This window comes from Hesperophylax consimilis, chromosome 24, assembly GCF_061612785.1.
Source record: "Hesperophylax consimilis isolate HC1 chromosome 24, BYU_Hcon_1.0, whole genome shotgun sequence".
Lineage (NCBI taxonomy): Eukaryota > Metazoa > Arthropoda > Insecta > Trichoptera > Limnephilidae > Hesperophylax > Hesperophylax consimilis.
In genome coordinates this window covers 24336648-24358633 of record NC_142859.1, presented here as the reverse complement: position 1 = coordinate 24358633, position 21986 = coordinate 24336648, and the positions used below count along the sequence as shown (strand labels likewise).

Genomic DNA, 21986 nt, shown 5'->3' with positions numbered 1-21986 from the left:
CACCACGCTGAAATCATAACATTGCTTGAAATTACTGCGTTGTGAAGAGCCAGGCAGTGAAATCTATTCAAAAGTTACTACGACGCCAATTCTAATAGAATATTTTTTCGTTGCAGGCCTCCCGTCCATGCAGCTTGCCTCAGCGTTGCAGGGCTCCATTCTGACCAAGAAACCGATCCGCACCCCCAACCAAGACGACACCAATCACCTCACGGCGTCGTTTGCACCCCCCGGGAGTGAGCCCACGTCCGCCCCCGCAGGCATGTTCTTCGCCACCGACAATAACACGGCCGTTACCTCCCAGACGGGGTCCAATGCGTTATTGCCGTGTATTATTAAAAATATGGATGATGGAATGGTAAGAAAATTTTATTCTTTAGCTATTTTAAAAAATAAGAATACACACAACAGTTATAATCAATTAACTCTGAATTAAAACTGACAGTGGTAGAACAAATTCGATGCTTGATAAAAATTGGTACAGTTATTTAAACATTTTTCGCTTTTTTATTCAATTTAAGAAGTTATTGCTTATTTCATTTATAATAATGTTTTACAGGACGTGAAAATGGTAAAAAATATAACATTTTATCAATTTTAATAAAATTACATAAAAATTAAACATTTAAAAATACCTTCTTAATTTACATTTAAAGAATTACAGGAAAAAAATCGCTAGAGATTGAACACGAAAATCAAATTACAGTATATAAAAATGTCTACCGCTTAAACTAGTAGCAAAAATCCAATAAAAAATGGCGCGCAAAGCCATTTTCAACAGCAATTGGAAAAATGAAACCGTCAATTTATATTCGACTAGATAGGGTGGAAAAAATTCTTAAACGTATGTATTTTCAAATGTATGCATGATTCGAAAGGGTTACCAAGAGTTTATTTAAAAAATTAACATGAAAAATTACATACACCCTCACTATGTATCACAGGTTAACATTGAGAGCATATAAATAAACCCATGCATATAATTCATAATGTAGATTTAAAGCAAAAAAATTGTGTTTTGTAGAAAAATGAGAAAAAGTTTACAGTGTGTGTAAATTAACTTTTACAAATACAGAGTACCGTGATTTATTTTTGAGATATTATGCCATATTGCCCTACTTCCTTGCCTCTTCCATCTTCCCTGCTGATGGCTTCCCTGCTACCTTATTGACTAAAGCAGGAGAAAGCGAAATACCTCGGCGTATTATCCAGTAAACATCTTTCGATTTTCCACTCACAGTAGTGCATGTATTAAGGAATATATGTCAAAATCCTTCAGTTTAAATGATAAGATTCACATTTTTCTGATTAGAACTGATACCAGCATTTTTGTGCATTTGGCTAATGTGGAATAAGTTGTTAAACCTTGTTGTTCCAGGAGGTGTTATGAAGTTTGAGTAAGTTAGGACAGTTGATATTTTTTGCAGTTTTTGTAAAAGGTCACGAGATCAATGTATGTTCGTTAGGTAGGTATAGTGAAAACTATATGAGTTGTTGCGCTATTACTGAAGATCGGAGCCCCACTCTAATTTCCCTGGTAAACAAGACTCCTCCTCGGAGTCGTGCGGAGTCACTCTTCCTCGGGGTCATGCGCGCCTTTTACATTTAGTTACCCCAATTTTCACGCCAATTGCGTTCGATCACTCCAATGATCATGCTTGTTCCATTTTATCACTTTAATGATCACGCTTGTCTCATTTGATGACTTCAATGATCATTTTTTTTTAAATATATTGTTTTTGTCTTAAAGAACAGTCCTATGACATCGTAGTACATTTGCAGAACTAACAGCGACGTCCAGTGATAAATATTATTACTTAACAAATAATTTTTTTTTTGACTTTTTAGATGAAAGGTCCCCAAACTTTTTTTTCCCGTAGATTTTATTTGTTTTGGGTAGATCCTTGCCATCTTAATTTTGTTTTTTTACAAATCCACAATTTAAAATGTGGTTTTGAAGCTGAAATATTAAAATAAATTATTTTAGAGTCTAACATTTTTAAATAAATAAATATTTGTTGTTTTATAGTTGAACCTTAATGATAAACGTGTTTCTAATTTTAAACATCTGATAAATACTAATATACCCTGTATAAATGTCTGTTAGTCAGATTATTAGTAAAACAATTATCAAGTAAAATACAAATCTTGGAACATCATATCATCATTGAAAAAACCTTTTTTGATGAGCCTGATTTGATATCAAACATTCAATGTTTCAATGAGCAAAAATTACTTAACAGAGTAAAATAATAAGGAATATCTAAACATGTATATATTAATAATAATAATAAAAATAGTAATAATAATGTTTATTTCAGCTGGACAGAGCGGTGTGTGCAATGCTCTGCCTGCCATAAAAGTTTACATTTAAGTTAATACATAAAAATAAAATGAATAAAGAAATAAATAAAAATAAAAATAATAAATAAAAAATGAATACATTGATGAGCACATTAGGACTTTATGGTGGCTTGAGTGAAATTCTCCATCTCTGGTGTAGAGGCGCTCCCTGCCACTGGGCAACGGCCTGGACAAGAGTGTTGTCCGATCTCTGGTAGCGCTGACTCGTCCCGGCTATTCTGTGGCGCATTAAAGCAGCGAACCCATGCACCCTTCCTTCGGTGAACATCTGTGAGGCACTGCATCGCCAGGGGAGGCCAAATAGGGCTCTGTATGCGTGGTTGTACTGTACTCGGAGTGTGTTCATGACGCCTTGTGTGTATGTCGTCCATAGCTCGCTAGTGTAGAAGCTCATAGAATATGCTTGGAAAAGTTGCTTCTTCACCGGAGGACTGCAATTGTTGAATCTTCTATCAAGCATGTTAGTTCGCACACTCAGAACTCTTCTTTGACGTTTTTATGTCTTTTTTATCATTTAGGTCATCGGTGATGACATGCCCCAAATATTTGTATTATTTGGGGCAAATAATACAAATATTTAGGGAAAATTATGTATCTTCAATATTGGGGCTGGTTTGCTGGTTTGGAGAGACCATTTAGCCTCTCCAACTGGTCTCTCGACCCATTGCCTTGCGCCGTAGTGGGAGGGATATATTATTGTTTCCGTCACTCCTAGTCACACTAATTTCTAGATTCCTTCCCAACCCTCATACCCAGAACTTCCTCTCCTTCTTTTCCTTAAAAAATACCCTCCACACAGCATTCCTCAGGGCTTCCTATGTAGGTTAACTTTAAAAAAAAATTGTCGTAAAATAATTTAAATGAAAAATAATAATTGTAAATGTACTCCAAATAACGTTTCGAAAAGGGTTCGTGTTAAATACCTATGTTTTCAGAGGAATTATTTTTTTGGTTTTGGTTCACATTAATTCACATTAACATAAAAAAAATTGACCTTAAAGTCGCAATCTGTTATTTTAATAACCTAGTTTGCACGAATAAATCATATAAAATATTTTTGATGGCGTTACATCGGTCGTTTGATCAGTAAGCGTAGTCGTGTTTGAATTATAATTCTTCAAATAACTTTTAATAATTTAACGTGTTATTAGCCGACACAACATTTTGTAAAAACAGAAGCAGCAAAACAGGAAAATCCTCCTTAGGCCGAACCTTTTTGTAGCGGAAATTTAGGCATTCGCTTTTTCCGCAGACAAATTATGCCATATTTGAATTGCAAAAGGCCGGCCCTGGCATTTTTTGTTCGTTATGAAGTAGAATGGTGATACATCTTCTCAGCGTGATAACAGCAGGCCGCCAAAATGCAGGGTTGCCACAAAAATATAAAATAAGAGAAACGATGGCAAAAAAATATATTTCGAGAATACCGCAACTTTAATCTCAACTTCTCCCAGCTGTCTGGAGCCAATGATACTATGGAATCCCCAATTGGGGTATGACTTCTGCCCTGGAATTTGCCGCAAGTGTACTTTATATTATTTTTAATTTGAACCATTTATTTCATAACTGACAACTCTATCATAGATCACCTACAAAGTAGACCTAGCAGGGGTGCCCGGGTTTGTGGGGTAAGGTTTGTCTATACCAGCTGCATGGTGGGCTGGATCGGCAGATACTGGTTGGGCAAGTCGTTTTAAACTCTCGTCTCATTTTAGCGCGACGGGTTCATACGTACGTCACTCTTAGACACAATTGACCCTAGATTCCTACTGACCAATCACACCCATTTCCTTTCCAAAATTTCATCTCCTTCAATTCCTTAAAAAAACCCTCCAACGAGCATCCCTAAAGACGACATAGTCCCTGAGGGAAAATGTTTTTCTCCCAGCCTCAATGTTAATGCATTAGGGTAAAAAATAGCACAATCAAGCAAATACTTTTGTGAGTGGGCTTTATAAGCGAGATTGAACGAAAACAAATAAACAGAATGAAAGATGAAGCGCATATTGTATGCTAGAACGGAGGTGTGAAGTGTTCTTTCCTCTGCTCTCCCAGCGTGAATTGTTTGAAAATGCATTGAAAATGCAATCTTAAGAAATCCCCTAAATATAATTACAAATTTACATAAATGCATATTTTCAACATCTGTTTCAAAAAACCGCTTAAAAATTTGCATTTATTACCGTTGCTTAGTCCGGAGTCCAGGGGAAAGGGCACCCCTTGGAACAGCGGAACAGAACTCGGTAGGGGATGTTACTGAAAGTCTGACAATTTCCATTCCACCTTCCTTCCCCTCTCTCGAAGGTGGCGAATATTTTATGCAAAGTAGACACAGGACGACAACAGACGCTAAGCGTTGCGGCAAAATTTTCCCCGTGTTTTTGTAGCAGCCCTGCTCGAACCAATATTATTTTTGTTGCATAGACTTAGGCAGGTTTTGCCACCAGCCAATTTGCTGGGAAAATATGTTTTTGCGGTAAATAAAAGGTGTGATTTTTCATGTTCACCATTTTTTGCACTCTCAATTCAATGTTATAACTTTAGAAACCCAGACAAAGTTATAACTACACCTCCGTTGCATTTTTTAAACGGCCAACCAATGTTTATGTGCTATTTTTAAAAAGTCGCAATTTTTGCGTTACCTTTGCTTTAGAATATTCCATTTAAACTTCTATGATTATAATCATAGTAAAAGAAAAATACTTATATTATAAAATGCTTTTTTCGATTCGGGAGGCGGGTTTGAGTAACGCCGGCCCGGAAATTTAATTGAAATTCATTTATTGGATAACAAATACTTTTGCCATAGGACACCCCCAAGTGGTTCAATGCGTTTGGTGCAGAGGTGCCTGGTTTCATCGTTTGAGGTGTGTTTGGGATGCTCCTGTTCATTGGCTCAATGGCATGTCAGATCGGGAGAGGCTGGTTGGACGATACTTTTGACCTCTCCAATTGGTCTCTTGGCCCAAGGCCTCGTGGAAATCAGGTCTTTTTTCGAGATGCTGAAAAATTTTAACTCTTGCAACCGATAAAATCGTTTTAACTGCATGCAAAATTGTGATTACTGATAAATAATTAGTCGGTTAAAAAACTAACTCTCACGGAGTTTCACCTAAGGGTTTCAAGGGTTGGCGTCAGAACTCCATTTATGACTTATATATTGTCATTGCTGGCTAGATGATGAATGGTATATTAACTAAAAAACAAACAATCAAAATATAAGTACCCGACTGTTGAATTGTGAGAATTCATTCGCAGTTTGCTGCTATAACTGCTTACTATCAAAATCAATGAAATTTCGTATTTTTTGTGCCAGAGTGGTCAAAGAATCAATCGTCAAATCAACTTACCAAATCGATTGCATAAAACATCATCCTTAATCAACGAAAATTACAACCTTACATGCTGCACAAGGTTAAATACTCTATTATATTCAATATTCAAACTAATATAAAAGACCCGTTGATAAGTGGACGTGAAATGCTTTATTTTCTATTTTCAACCCGATCGGAAGGAACAAACATTCATCACTTCCATTCGCTTAGGGTTCACACCATCCGGTCCTACGGTTTCAATCCAAGGATAAAAGTATGTCTTTGTGTGTACGATTTTTATCACTCGCTTTTAGTTCCCCGCCGCCCGAAATTGACAAAAACTAACAACCGAGCATTGGTTACTCAACAAAAAGGTTGAAACGTTCATTTCTATCGAGGTTTCAACTTACTTTTGGTTTGGCAGTGGATTTTATTGTTGGCGCTGTGCGCTTTGGCTAAAGAAATTTTCGGCTAAATTATGAACAATTCTTCAAAAAGTTCACGACAAAATTTTTTTGTTAAAATATATCAACGTATCAAATGTATCAAATCGCAAAGCAAATGAAAATAATGCTCTTTATTAATCAAGATGTAATTTTTTTACAAACTAACTAACTAACCACAGGGGCAGTAAGAGAGGATAGAACGCCAAGCAATTCGGTATTAGCACACTCTCCTTAATCCATTCACTATCATACAACCCGTACATACCCTGATGTTATACCTTGTAATTATGACTATTAAATTTGCCCAAGTATCTTCACTTATTGGTAACACTTCAAAACCCTAGTAAAAATAAGTTTTTCTATCAATTTAAACGTTTTTATTGCTAATTAATGTTTATAATTGTTTTGTCTCTGCTTTACTTGCAGATTTCTGTGTTGGGAACTCTTTGATAAAGTTAAAGATTCTTTTACTATAATTGTGTTTATTACGTAACGATTAATAAGTCTGGATTTAGCTATACCTACTGTTTATTACCCGAGGGTTGGTAATTCTCTGTTTTAAGAAGCTTTTTGTTTGTCAATAATATCCCACAGGCAATTGTTACACTCTAGCGACAATAAATCAGCCATACCGTGAAGAGTTATGTGACAATTCACCTCTATGCTAGACAGGAATCTGTCTCGCATAGCTGTGAATTGTCACGTCTTAAGCCGGATTTCAATAAATCAGCCATACCGTGAAGAGTTATGTGACAATTCACCTCTATGCTAGACAGGAAGCCAAGTGCAATTTGTATGAGTTGTTCCGAGCTGTAGCCTCCAGGGCAATTATTTTAGCTAGTGGTGAATTGTCACGTCTTTAACCGGATTTCAATAAATAAGCCATTCCGTCAAGCGTTATGTGACAATTCACCTCTATGCTAGACAGGAAGCTGTCTAGCATGGAGGTGAATTGTCACGTCTTTAACCGGATTTTAATAAATCAGCCATACCGTGAAGAGTTTTGTTGTTAAAGCCAGGAAAGAGTCTAAAAGGGTCGAGAGGATACACTAAGTGGCATGCATGGCTAGGAAGTGACTAGAGAGACAAAAATAGACTAGGATGAGGTGATTTTGCACAGCGGTGCTGCCAAAGTCTGTTATCTATGTGAGGATATTGTGTCAGCGCTCTTTATTAGCAGCAGACACATGTCAGCGCTATATTGGCAGCGGACACATACCTGAACGGATGATGAACCTTGAGTTGGCACAGTTGGTGGACTGGGTAGTCTCTCTCGCTGCAGCAGCTGGTACAGTTCCTTCGCTACCTAGGATTCTTGCAGCAGATTCTCCATCTTCTGTCTTCGTCGAACGTCACAGCGGTGCTGCCAAGGTTCGTTATCTATGTGAGGATGTTGTGTCAGCGCTCTTTATTGGCAGCAGACACATTTCAGCGCTATATTGGCGGCAGACACATACCTTAACGGATGACGAACCTCGTGTTGGCACAGTTGGTCTAAATAACAAATGTAGATCCTAGGAAACTAATTTTACACCGCCCTTGAGGTGATTTTTCACAAAAACGGCGCTCTACAAATTATCCAATTATTATTATTATTATTATTATCCGTCGGACTCTGGAGTAAGCTTTATGACTAGTGCCACCTATTGCTTAAATACCCAACTTATTACCATACATCACAATAATATACATATTAACCTTCCTGGCTTTTTGTAGAGCCACATTGATAAAAAAAATTCGTTATAAGAAATTTCACGAATGTAAATAGATAATAAATAAAAATTTTGAAATTGAGAGTAAAATTCATTCATGTTATGGTGGCAGAGCTGCCTCGCTTATGCAGTTTTTCGATGAATATCTTAGGTTATCTTTCTCTTAGACTTTTTTTATACTTTGTGTATATACCCACAAAACTCGGTCACAATAATTTGTATTTGCTAATTTGATAGATCCATCTGGTCTCTCGACCAGTGGGAAGGATATGTTCATGTTCAGAAGTGCGTCACTCCTGGACACACTTATCACTAGATTCCTACCCAACTTTCAAACTTTTACCTTCCCAGAACTTCTTCTTTTTCTTATCTTCCTTCACACAGCGTCCCAATAGAGGCCCTGCGGGTAATTATTTTCTCTGGGCCTCTTCTGTTGGTTAATGTAAAAAAATCTTAGTTTTAAGTCATTATTCATTAATTTAAAATGTGTTAAATGTATAAAATAAGATCTTTGAAGTGATTTTCACTATTATTTTTGATTGAAGCTCAAATTTCACAACATTTGTATAGCAAACAACTGCGACTAAAATGAAAAATTCTTTCTGGCTTCTTTCTTGGTTTATTCATCGAAATGTTCCCGCTGTCGCGGGTTGGTTAGATTTTCACAGTTTGTTATTTGGTTCAATCCCAAACTAGGGGCTAAAACCCAAAGCCTAACCTGTTAGAGGCGTAACTTTTCACATTATAGTTCCTGTGAGGAAAGTTAGTGCTGGTCAAATAATGTCACATGCTTTATAGGGGTTGGTAAAGGGATGGTGGAAATCAATGCAAACGGCCGAAAGCCGGCACTTTTTACACATTTATATTCTTATGCGTTCCTGTTCTATGAAATGAGATAAGGAGCCAAAAAACTTATTTGGGTTTTTAGTGCATTAAATATATATATATATATATATATATATATATATATATATATATATATATATATAGAGGGGATAAATATATATATATATATATATATATATATATATATATATATATATATTTATCCCCTCTCGTACTATGTTGATCTCGCGCGACGGTACGCCAGGTATATGTTGATCCGTTTGCATTTGTTGATCCACCCCGGATATGTTGATCCATTACCCAAGCTGGCATACATATGTAAATCCCTACAGATCAACTTGTGTCATCGAGATTTAGCTGTAAGCCACGCCCATTTTTCGGTCGCATATACATTTTACACGATTTATTTTGTTGATCTATATATTTCAGACAAACTTGACCGCTTGTATGTGTTGTAACTTGTAACCGCCAATTTCGCGCGCGTTGTGGTACTTTTTAGATTCCGTTAGAACATCCATATTCTATGAAAATGACTCTGTACTTAAAGAGGATAGACTGCCTCACGCGTATTTATATTGAAATGGAACTTTCGCAAACGTCAAATCCATGCTTAAAAAACCTTTTGAACTTGATTAAACAAAAATGTAACTTTAATGCATCATTTACTACGTTTCGTGACTTAGCAGGGGTGCCCGGGTTCATGGGGTGAGATTTGTGTAAGTCATTTTATAAGAGAAGTTTTGAACATTGATTGAATCAAATTTTATTATAATGTATCTTTTACCATCTCTCCCGACGTAAGTTTCTTGTAATGATTAAGTTGAAACAAAGCGTAATATCCATAATATGTGCCTATTAAAATTGCGGCGATTAGATTGGTGAGAATTTAATCTTTCAAATTTTAAATTGAAATTGCTGAAAAATTAATTCCAATTTGTTTTTTACTAAACATGGCTAAAGTCATTTCAAGCACCGATTCCAACCAACGATGCTTTAGTATATGTTCGTCAATCAACAGGAGCCATAATGTCTGTACATCAGAGCCCTCGAGAACTATTACAATTATGTGTACCGCCGCCCCGGGAACCATTTATTAGATAACCAATACCCCTACCATTAGTCACCGCCAACGATTTAGCGAGAAAGTTGTTTATTTTTTGTATTTTTTTACATCGTCTCCACACAGGAGGCCCTAAGGAAAATCGTAACCCTCAAGGCCTATGTCATCTTTGTGAATGCTGTGTTAGGGGTATTTTGAAAGAAAGGAATGAGAGTGAGTTCTGGGAAGGAAATAGGTATGATGGGTGGGTAGTAATCTGGGGGTCAGTGTGTTCGAGTGATAAACATAAGAATCCAAGTCTCCTACTGCGTTGCAAGGCGATGCGTTGAAAGAGGATTAATCGATCCGGCCCACCACGCATTTGGTAGGCAAGCGCATCCGCCGCCAAGAACCGAACAAACCTCACCCCATAAACCCGGGCACTCCTGCTAAGTCACCAAACATATCAAACTACTTGAGGTGGCTCTCGACTAGCAATCCGAAGGTCGCGGGTTCAAATAAATTTTACTAAAATTAATTTGCACTATTTTACAATTAGTGTTTGGTTATATCTGAATAGCTAGGTACTCTCCCACCTTCCTCCTCGTCATCTCCTTTGAGGTCTCCTTTGAGGATGCCATAGTCTCACTGGCTCCAGACGGGAGCGGTTAGGACTGTATGACTCTGGTGCGGTATTCACACAAGTTTTTATTTGTAAAAAATGAAAAAAGAAATATTGACAATATTATAATCAGATATCATATTTCCTACAAAAAGCTACAGCTTGCTTCGAGAAGTTGAATAAAGTATTTTTAGCACAAACATGGCAGAAGATGAACTAACACGTGCAGTTTATAGTAATACCAACTAAAAGCACTTCAATATATTTTATTTAAATTTTGTAATTCCTTCATGCCTCATATTAGTGTTTCATAAAAAAATACAAATCATATCACACCACATCTTAACCAAAAAGCCGATATGTTTTTATACACAAAAAAGGGTTATTTGGATATTCTCTGTATGAAAACTAATTTCATACAGAGAATTTCATATATTTAATTGTTTTGTCTTTGATAATCAACGGCTATGGAATTCTACGTCTTGCCACCGCGTTTCCCGATACTATTGATTACTAAACACGGCGAAATATTTCAAAATGACTTATTAACGATTCCAGAATGTACTTTATTCATAATTGTTTTAAAAATTTATCTGTTTCTTTAGACATTTTTTTTTATAAAGTGCCTATAAACTTCGTTTTATTACTTATCCACTGGAGCGATTTCTGCCATATTTTGCCAATATTGTGCAATATCTTAGTTTTACCTCTAGGTACACAATAGAGTGGGTACTTATGGAATCTAGAAATATGGGATTATTGATTAAATCTAGGTGGATTCGTTAGCTTTAAACCGCATTTAGTAGTTTATATGGTTTCTGTGTTAATGTTTTTGGGGGATGATTATACCGGTACAATTGACCCCGTATTACAACTAAACTCCAGTTTCTGTGAGTACAGCTCCCAAGTTTTATAAACTCAAGTGCATGTCCGTCCGTAACACTTAGTCAATGTACTTATTTGTTCGTTGTCCTCTCTTTTCTAATGTGAAGTTGCTATTTTAATTTAAAGGAATATATATATACACATTGTTTGGGAATTAAATGACAAAATTGATTTAATATAATAGTATTTGTAACCACCTTGTAGCTGTTTTTTTAGTTCAGCTGATTTCCGGTCATATTGTTTTATAATATTAAATATGGGATGATTTTAAAAGAATCATCTTTAGAGCTATTCGAAACATTCGCAAAAATCAAATCCATAAAAAAATCATAACTTAGCAGGGGTACACTGTTGCGTTTGCTCAGCTACTACGTGGCGGGCCGGATCGAAAGAGACTGGTTGAGGGATACCTTTTGGCCATAAAAATCTAAAATGGCGGCAAAAGGAAATTATTCCATATTCAAATTCGGCGGTATGATTTTTTTATGTGACACCTCTCGATAGAGCGCCCCTATCTTTACACGTTAAATACAGATAAACTATGTCGCCAACCGGTTGGGCAGCGTTATGAGGCGGGTTAAGGTAGGGGCTGTAGGAATGAATTTATTAATGCTGGTCTTAAATAGGCGCGAATTATATGGAGGAGGAAAAACAGATGCTGATAGCTCGTTCCACATGCGAGCCGACTTACGGTAAAACGAGTCGGAGAAACGACCCGTTCATATATGTATAGATAACATCAACTTAACTGTGAACGTGTATTCCGCTCGGACCGTCGAGTATCAAGCACGTGCACAGTGCAACGGGGATCAATGCTGCTAGCTCCTTTTAACAGGCTCTAATAAAATATCTGTAGAATAGACACAGCATACGCACATTTCGTCATACATGATTTTACTGCACATATGCCTCAGGGATTTCATTTCTACAGTATTCTGTCTACTTTCAGCCTTCTTCTGCCAATTCCATGCCTCATTTCCATATATTAGGGTATGTACCAGCACTACATTGTGGACTGCTAGCTTCGCTTCTTTTGACAGTTTTTAGTTAGCTCCATCCGCGTCCAATCATCCATTAATTACCCATTATAATCAAGAACCCGGCCTCCCCTACTAAGTCACGAAGCGTAATCAGGGGAGATGGTAAAAGATACAGGTTCAAAATTTCCTACATAACATTATTCCTTTTGCCGCCATTTCGGATTTTTATGGTCGAAAGGTATCCCTCAACCAGTTTCTTTCGATCCGGCCCGCCACGCAGTAGATGGGCAAACGCATCCGCCGCCAGGACCTAGACAAACCTCACCCTATGAACCCGTGTACCCCTGCTAAGTTATGATTTTTTTATGGATTTTGTTTTTGCGAAATTTTCGTTTCAATCTAAATACGCATACATTTCTTATAAACAATTGATCGAAGTTGACCTAATACGATAGTGTGGGCACGAACTTCGCTTCGCTTCGGGCATCTTCGCTTCGCGTCGCCCGACTTCCGATTGTTGTCGGTAAATGCGCCCGAGTCAAAGGACTCGAAGCGTCCGTCTCTAGCCGCCGCCGGGATATAACGACACCCTGATTAGAATACATTTAATTGTTTTGTCTTTGATATCATAAATATTTTTAATAAATTAAAAACGGCTATGGAATTCCACGTTTTGCCACCGCGATACTATTGATTACTTAACACGGCTAAATATTTCATAACGACTTATTAACGATTCCAGAATGTATTTTATTTATTACTGTTTTAAAAAATTTTCTGTTTCTTTAGACGATTTTTTTTTATAAAGTGCCTATAAACTACATTTTATTATTTATCCACTGGAGCGATTTCTGCCATATTTTAGACCGGTCGGTGGCCGAGTTGACATCGCGTTTGGGTCCCACCCAGGCATAGTGTGTTCAATTCCTGGGCTGGCTAAGTCCCCCATCACAACACAAGCAACATTTTCAGCTGACTGTGGTGGTAGTAGGAGATTTTCAAATATTGCCAGGTTATTCTTAACCCGGGAATGTTTGTCTTTCTTTTCAAAAATTAGTTTATATTGTTTATGTTTTTATGTTTTCGGGGGATACCAGTACAATTGACCCAGTACTACAACTAAACGTCAGTTATTTTTTTAAAGTTTCTGTGAATACAGCTCCCAAGTCTTGCTCAAGTGCATGTCCGTCCGTAACACTTAGTCAATGTACTTATTTGTTCGTTCCTAATGTGAAGTTGCTATTTTAATTTTAATTCATAAATGAGATCCCTGAGGCGTATGTGTGGTTAAGATTAAGAAAGGGACGCTTAGATGGTTTGGGCATGTAGAGCGAATGAGCGAAGATAGGAGTGTGTAAAGAGGATATATGATGCAAATGTGAATGGTAGCAGAAGTCGGGGGAGCCCGAGGAAGACATGGCACGATCAAGTGAATCAGATACTCGAGTCGGGTCATGTCAAGAGTCAGAATAATAGAAGAGTATTATGAGACGATGTATGAATGTGAATGAGGCAAGAAGTGTGTGCCAAGACCGAGTTGTTTGGCGGTCCGTCCTCTCTGTCTACCCCTGCGGGGAAACGGCGTGATCGTTAATTAGTTAGTTAGTTAAATATACACGTTGTTTGGGGGAAAGTTTTATCTCATTCATAAAAAAAAAACTTTTTTCCTTCTTTTTTATTGAGATTAAAGCAAACTATGATATAAACATAATTTTATTTTTTTATTTTATTACACTAAATAGTTACGGTTCGTGACTAGACTGATTTTCTTGATGCCAGATAGTGTATTACGTTAAACATAATTGAAATTTTGAAAAATTATTATTCAACTAATTAAAAAAACTTCTTTTCCTCGTCGAAGTTATTAAAATTGGACAACTTTGGTTGAATTGGTTCAATTGGCCACATATAGAATTCATTTGGCCCACTGTAAAAAAAACTTCATATAAAATATAATCGAACAAATTGATTAAATATAATTGCATTTGTAACCACCTTGTAGCTGTTTTTTAGTTTATGATTTATTTATTTCAAAGAAAGATGCCGACTTCCGGTCATATTGTTGTATAATATTAAATATGAGATGTTTCTTTTAAGAGCATTTCATTTTATTTAGAGAACTTTAAAATATAAACATTTCCGGTAAGGGTTCCATGATAACTCAACACAGTGACAATTCAACACACCTTTAAAAAGTGATGTAAAGTCATTAGAAACGATGAATACAAAATTTAAACCTAACCGAACCTAACCTACTTAACCCAGTTAATAATGTTTTTGTTTCATCACTTTCCATGACTTTACATAACTTTTTAAAGATGTGATGAATTATCATTTTGATGATTTATCTGGTCATCTCCGGTAAGATGTAACAATCGTTTATACAGAATATTAATATTTGAAGTTGAGTTGAGTTCTGCGATTATTAAGCTTACGAGTTTTTTTAAATTCTAAAATAATGTGATAATCGATAAAAGATGGGTGGATTCATTGCTTATAATATAGATCATTTTGTATGTCTCTATATTCAAATTCGGAGGTATGACTTTTTTATGTGACACCTCTCACAAGAGTGCCCTTGTCTTTATACGTTAAATACATAGAAACTATGTCTCCACCCAGTTGGGCAGCGTTATGGGGCGGATTAAGATAGGGTCTGTAGGAATGAATTTATTAATGCGGGTCTTAAAGAGGCCCGGATTATATTGAGGAAGAAAAACAGATGCCGATAGCTCGTTCCACATACGAGCCGACTTACGATAAAACGAGTCGGAGAAACGACCCGTTCATATATGTATCGATAACATCAATCCGCTCGTGTCCGTCGAGTTGTCGAGTATCAAGCAGTTGTCGAGTATCAAGCACGTGCACGGTGCACTGGGGATCAATGCTGCTAGCTCCTTTTAACAGGCTCTAATAAAATATCTGTAGAATAGACACAGCATACGCACATTTCGTCATACATGATTTTACCGTACATATGCCTCAGGGATCTCATTTCTACAGTATTCAGTCTACTTTCAGCCTTCTTCTGCCAGTTCCATGCCTCACTTCCATATATTAGGGTAGGTACCAGCACTCCATTGTGGACTGCTAGCTTCGCTTCTTTGGACAGTTTTTTCTTAGCTCCAACCTCGTCCAATCATCCATTAATTACCCATTATAACCAAGAACCCGGCCACCCCTACTAAGTCACGAAGCGTAATCAGGAGAGATGGTAATAGATGCAAGTTCAATATTTCCCATATAACATTATGCCTTTTGCCGCCATTTTGGATTTTGATGGTCAAAAGGTATCCCTCAACCAGTCTCTTTCGATCCGGCCCGCCACGCAGTAGGTATTTTTTTAATGGATTTGATTTTTGCGAAAGTTTCGTTTCAATCTAAATACGCATACATTTCTTATAAACAATTCAAGCAACAAACAGTCGAATGAACACGTCATTTTGATTTGAAACGGTACCATCTCACAGTCATTTCATGCGATATCCGACTCTAGAGACTAATACTTTGAGTTCAATATCACAAAAGATTACGGAATCAGATAAAACCTTGTGATGAACAGTCCACCGATTGCTCTTGATTGGTTCATTTAGTAAAACCATATATAGGGACACAGATCAACTTTGTCCAATAACTTCTTACCTGGATCAACATACTACGGGAATAGATCAATATATATGAGATCAACATAAGTATGCCAATTTAGGTAGATCAACATAAATTATGCATCCGATTTCCATACAAATTTAGAAAATTTTATGAACAGTATATCAAATGGTTTTTCTGGCAAACTGGCAACATTGATAATTATTGTACCACTGTTGTCAATTCATTCAGATGTATTCCACAATAGCCAAGTTATATGGTGTTAAAGGTGGATCAACATAGTCTAACAACTTCTTACTGGATCAACATACTACGGGAAGAGGTCAATATATATATATATATATATATATATATATATATATATATATATATATTTTATTTTTATTTTTAATATTGACTGCATTGAACGAATGAAATTTGAATCACTGAAAATAAAAAATGCACCTAAATTTTAGATCAATCAAGTTAGCTAATTTGAAAGAAAAAACTGATTTCGTCAATTTATATTAGATTTATGGGTAACGGTAGGTAGATAGATGAAATATGATATGTTATATCATTCAGTGCTCAGTGATGTTGTGGATAGCTGGTGGTGAAGATCACGGATCTTCCTGGTCCTCCAGTGATACTAAATGAGAAGCCGGCGGTAGACGAGGCATTTACATAGTCGTAATGAATCGGTACACTGACCATTGTTGAATCACAATTTCTCCAGGTTGCGAGGCCTGTACTAGAAGTAGTTCATATACGTCACTACGGAAAATATTTTATGACTTCCGTAATAAGTAAGGAAAAAATGAACTTACTTCGGTCACGTGGACGCCCACAACATGGACGCCCACAACATGAACGCCCACAACATGGACGCCCACAACATGGACGCCTACAACATGAAGCTCACAACACTTCCCCCTTCAATGTCTTCAAACAATAAGGTCTAAATAAAAACTAAAACATTATACTAAAACACAAACGTAAAAAAAGACAGGTCAGTGGCTAAGTTTTCAAATGCGTCAGTTTCCTACCCGTCGCACGTCGTGAGGACGATTAATGGGGTACCTTACTCCTCCACCATTTAACAAACAACATATTCAGCTTATAATGATGGTAGAAGGAGAGTTTTCAAATAATGTCAGGTTATTCTTAATCTGGGAATGTTTGTCTTTCTTTGTAATCCTTCCATGAGCTTTGGCTTCATTTTGGTGACAATCACTAATTTGCGTATTTAAACAACGATTGATCGCAATTTTTTTAGTCAATACATGTTTAATTTAAAGAGTTATCGTAAATATAGTAATCAATATATGGGTATAAAGCTCACATTATTTTGTTATTAGGTACTAACCTCGCAGGTTCACAGTAGGTCGTCTTGGAGCTTTGATTATTATTGTGTTTATTTTTTCTTCTTTACTTTGTGATAAATAAATCCTTTGTTATAATAATAATAATAAAATTTAATAATAATCCTCTCCTTAATTTAATAATAATCCTTAAATATAATAGGTTTGCAGCAAAAATATTCTTATTTACTGCTGTAATGATAAGAGTCTTCATAAAAGGAGAATTAACATATTTTTGTAATGATAATTAACATTTTTTGTAATGATAAAAAAAATAAAAAAACATGAGGTTCATTCACATGCGATTGAAAGAATCCAAAATGAATTTTTAAGATATGTAAATTTTAAAATGGGCATTCTTAGAGAAAACCTAAATTAAGATAACGTACTTTGTTCATTAAATTTAATAAAATTATCTGATCGTAGAATTATTTCCGATTTAACCTGTTTGTATAAAATCAATTAATTCAATGTTTGATACCCCTGACTTATTATATGTAATCTCTTTTCATACTCCAAGCAGGTCGGTTACAATACAGTACAGTACCGACCATATTATTGTAGCAATTCTATATCAACGTCCCAATATCACACTCCGCGACGGATTCAACAGCTAGGAAACAAATACTACGATGTTGTTGATATATTTAGTACATCAATTTCAATAGATAAGCATACCCTATTGAAGTTTTTTTGATCAAGTAGTGGAATATATTAATAAAGGTATTTAATTTGACTAACACATAATAATTTTGTCAACTGAAACAGAAAAAAATATTTTGGATTTTTTATGTTTTGTGCCTACATACTGTGTAGATCAAGTTCAGTGATATTTTGACTTTATATTTATTTTTCTACAATTATTTTAAATAGTCATTTCCTGCACTATTTTCGTGTATAATTTTGTAAATATTTATATATATATATGTATGTAAAAGCCTTAATAGGCGTGAAATAAATAAATTTTTAGAGCAGTATTATAAACATATTTTTCCGTAATTTTATTTTATTTTAAGTCCTTAATTTGTCCCGGGTTAAAATATATATACATATTTTTAATGAAATATTTTTGTTTTTATTTGCATCCTTCAAATCAAGTTAACTTATAATAAGCACTAAATGTAATTTTTTACTTTTTTGTAATACTTAAAATATCATGAATATCTACAAACTCATGTCGAAAACCTAAATTTATATTTTTTAACACTTTACCCAAATTATGAAAATAACTTTGGAAGATAAAAACATATATGTTGACTTATACATTCTTAAAATAAAAGCTTTTAGAACCCTCAAAAACACAATTAATAAGTTTTGTGAGAGATTTTTAACTTCTTAGATATTAATAGAAGGCAATTTAATTGAAGTCATACTTCAATATCATTAAAATTTAATATATCAGATCAAAATTTCTAGGATTTCCATTTTAACCACACCACAGCCATGGACCACAAGCAGGGTGAATATGATTACCATAGAAATGTGGAAATTCCCCTTCCTTCGGTCTGACATCTGACCTACGACATTCTAATGCATTCAAAACCAACATGCTTTGGGGTTACTTCCCACATGGTATAGGGTACAAGTGACGTCACTGCATATATACCGGCTGCATCAATATTATATACTGTTTTATGTGGGAGGTAGAGTAAGACTACAATTCTGTTCTTATCGGTAGTTAGAAACTACTTAAGCTGACATTATATAGTGTTATTTGTCAGAGGTAGGTAGCTAAGACAACACTTATGTTCTTCTCGATAGTTAATTGATTGATACACCGATTTAAGGAACTAATGCTAATTTAATGATATTTAATCCTTAGATCCCAAACAAGGGAACCCAAGTTAAATAACTAACCACTGAGCATATGTCATGTTTCGGAATGCTGTGTGGAGGGGTCTCTTAAAAAAAAAAGAAAGGAGAAATATTTTGGGAAAGTAAAAAGTTTGAAGGTTGGGTAGCAATCTGGGGATAAGCGTGTGCAGGAGTGACGGACGAACGATTTTTTTTTTCCGCTGCGGCCAAGGCGATGGGTGAAGGGACCAATTGGAGAGGTCAAAGGACTTCCTCAAATCATCAATGATCTGGCATGCCATGCAGCTGGTGGGAAGGAACATCCTGAACACACCTTACTTGCTGAACCCAAGCACCCCTGCTAAGTCACCATACGTAGCAAACCACTTGGGCAGACGTGACCTATGGCAGAGATTTTGGTTATCCAATAAATAGTAGTCTGGGCGGCAGTCCCTAAACCATCCTACAAATTGCATAATATAAAGATGGTACGTCTGGTATAGAAAGAGGTTAAGTGAGATGGCGCTACTCTATATGAAGGTTCATCTATTATTGTCGTCTCACTCAATCACTAGATAAATCAACGTGCCATTTGAAAAACATGAAAAACAATTCTAAATTTTAAATGCAATTTAATGCTACGTCAAACCAAATATTATTTTTGAAAGGGAATTATTAATGTCAATACCATGGTATTGTTTCAGAAAAAAAATTGAACCTGTTTCTTAAAGTGACCCATATTAAAATAATCATTAATTTTTTTCCGTTTTATATTTAGGGGTGGTGCAATGCAATGTAATCTATATCAGCGATGAACGGATAACTCATCAAAATGACAATTTAAAACACCTTTAAAATATATATAGTCAGGAAAAGTGACAAATCAGATCCAATTTTGAAAATGAAAAAAAAGAATTTTATAACAGAAAGGTACTTTACCGCCTTTCTGATTTATCGATACGATCAGTTCTCATTTTGAAAATTACACTTCAATTGTAAGCAAATCCTGTTTGTTTATTAGTTTCCTGTTGCTTAATTAGACCGTTTAATCAACTGATCGTGATCTTTATAAGAAGATTACGAGAATGTAACAACTTGTATCGGGAGATGACCACTTAATGCCTCAGATATAGGAGGGAGAAAACATTGAAGCCAGGAATTACCTGCAATCGGTTGTCATTTGTCAATCGTACACAAATTGATAAGGTATTCCACTGATTCCAGGCAGATGAAACTGTTTCTCAAAACTGCCTTTTACAATAAAAAAAACTGATCATATTCAAGATGTCAATAATACTTTTAATATATTTTCTAGCATATTGTATCGTATTACACTTCAAAAAACCTTAGGGTTTTGTTTCGAAAAAATATAAAAATAAGCTTAACAAATATGTTTTTTTATAAACAAAGAAACATTCTTGCGTTCGTTTTCTTTCCTTAACATTAATTTATTTTGACCCTCGTTTCCACCGACAAGCTTTTTTTGACCATTTCACCAGATGGTCAGAAGCCAGTTTATTATTTAGATTTTTTTAGGTTTCTTTTTTTGGTTTCTGTTTCACCCTAACCATAAAGAAGCCTTTTCGTTTAGCGTTTTAGCGTCCATTAAGTATTTTTTGAAATGCTAAAAAAATCCGAAATAGATTTATTAAAAATATTTCATTTGATTCCTCACCGTAAATATTATATTTTCTACGTTGTTAACGTAACTAGAGTAATAAAAAACTAAAAATTAACTTTTAAGATTTGTGAAGTCGAAACCAGCACAGGCGGTGATGTTTTAAAAAAAATAATTTTGGTAAGTTTTTAAGTCTCCCACACGGATACAAATGAGCATTGAGAATCTCTTTAAAGTATTGGTTATCCGGTTAAAAACTGGATTGCAGGCCATTTCCTTGTAAATTTCTAAAAAAAATAGTAATACATCGAAATACATGTTCGTGCACGTGCATTTGCCTTAGTAATAGGATTTTCATGAACACAACATCGTGATAATTTATTTGTCATGTACTAAAACTTTATCAGAAAACTTGATAATTCACTCAATAAGGCCTGTAATCCTCCAATCTTAATAAATTAGCAGTTTTTATTTTTCAAAATGCCACCATTTAGAATCGAAATGATGTTTAAAATTATTTGAGGGATGTTTAGTAACCTGATTTGAATAGCCCGTTAATCTCCAACCTTCCTCATTCAATTCATCAATCTATTCTTTCTCATAATATATCACATTTGGGAATGCCATGGTCTCACTGGCTTCGAGCAATTGGAGCTGATGTACGGAATTCACGTAAATACGCTATCGCTAGAGTGGTTAGGTAAAGTTAAAGCAGTTTTGCATTCAAGAGACGATATAATGTGAGAAGTACACTCCATGGTCATGGAGTACCCACATAACAGATGAGAGAAGGCATTTGGCACTTCAGATCTCGTGGCTTTACAATACATTTTAAACGAGCAGCGTTTCGATACGAGAAGTTGGACAGTTGTTAAACTCTACATGAATATACAAGAATACACTTTAAAAATAAAGATAATTTATGTCGTTTAATCTCGTAATAATTATTATAACATGCAGATGTCTCGTAGAAATACATCTAGATTTTTCGTAGTAATACATGTAGATATCTTGTTGTAATACATGTAGATATCTCGTAGTAATACATGTAGGTGTCTCGATGGCATCTAGTGGGGGATTCAACACTAACAAAGCCTTTACTTAAAAAAATAATTTGGTATTTTCAGGTGAAAAAAAATGTACTAGCCAATAATCGTTGAATGAAAAATACTAGTACAAATCGAATTATTTGGCGGGTTTGGAAAAAGCCGACGTAGCTCGGTTAACTACGTAAGTGTCCATAGAAGCGAAGCTAGCTGTCCACAACGGAGTCCTGAAACCAACTCTGACGTATGACAGTAACGCGTGATGATGATGGCAGATAAAGGATGAAATTGGATTGAATTGATTGATTGAATGCTATAGAAATGTGATCCGTGAATCGTTAAGTGGGGTAAAACTGTATATATTATCATCA

The 21986-nt window shown here is 35.5% G+C and overlaps 1 protein-coding gene across 2 annotated transcripts in view; it reads left to right on the top strand.

Annotated features, from left to right (window-relative positions):
* Positions 1 to 21986, top strand: part of LOC149412116 (lachesin-like) — a 73270-nt gene that overhangs the window by 14044 nt on the left and 37240 nt on the right. For both annotated transcript variants that reach the window (XM_089646356.1, XM_089646355.1), the window contains exon 2: positions 117 to 358. In XM_089646356.1, the coding sequence (XP_089502482.1) occupies positions 117 to 358 (242 nt within the window). The remainder of the gene's footprint in view (positions 1 to 116; positions 359 to 21986) is intronic.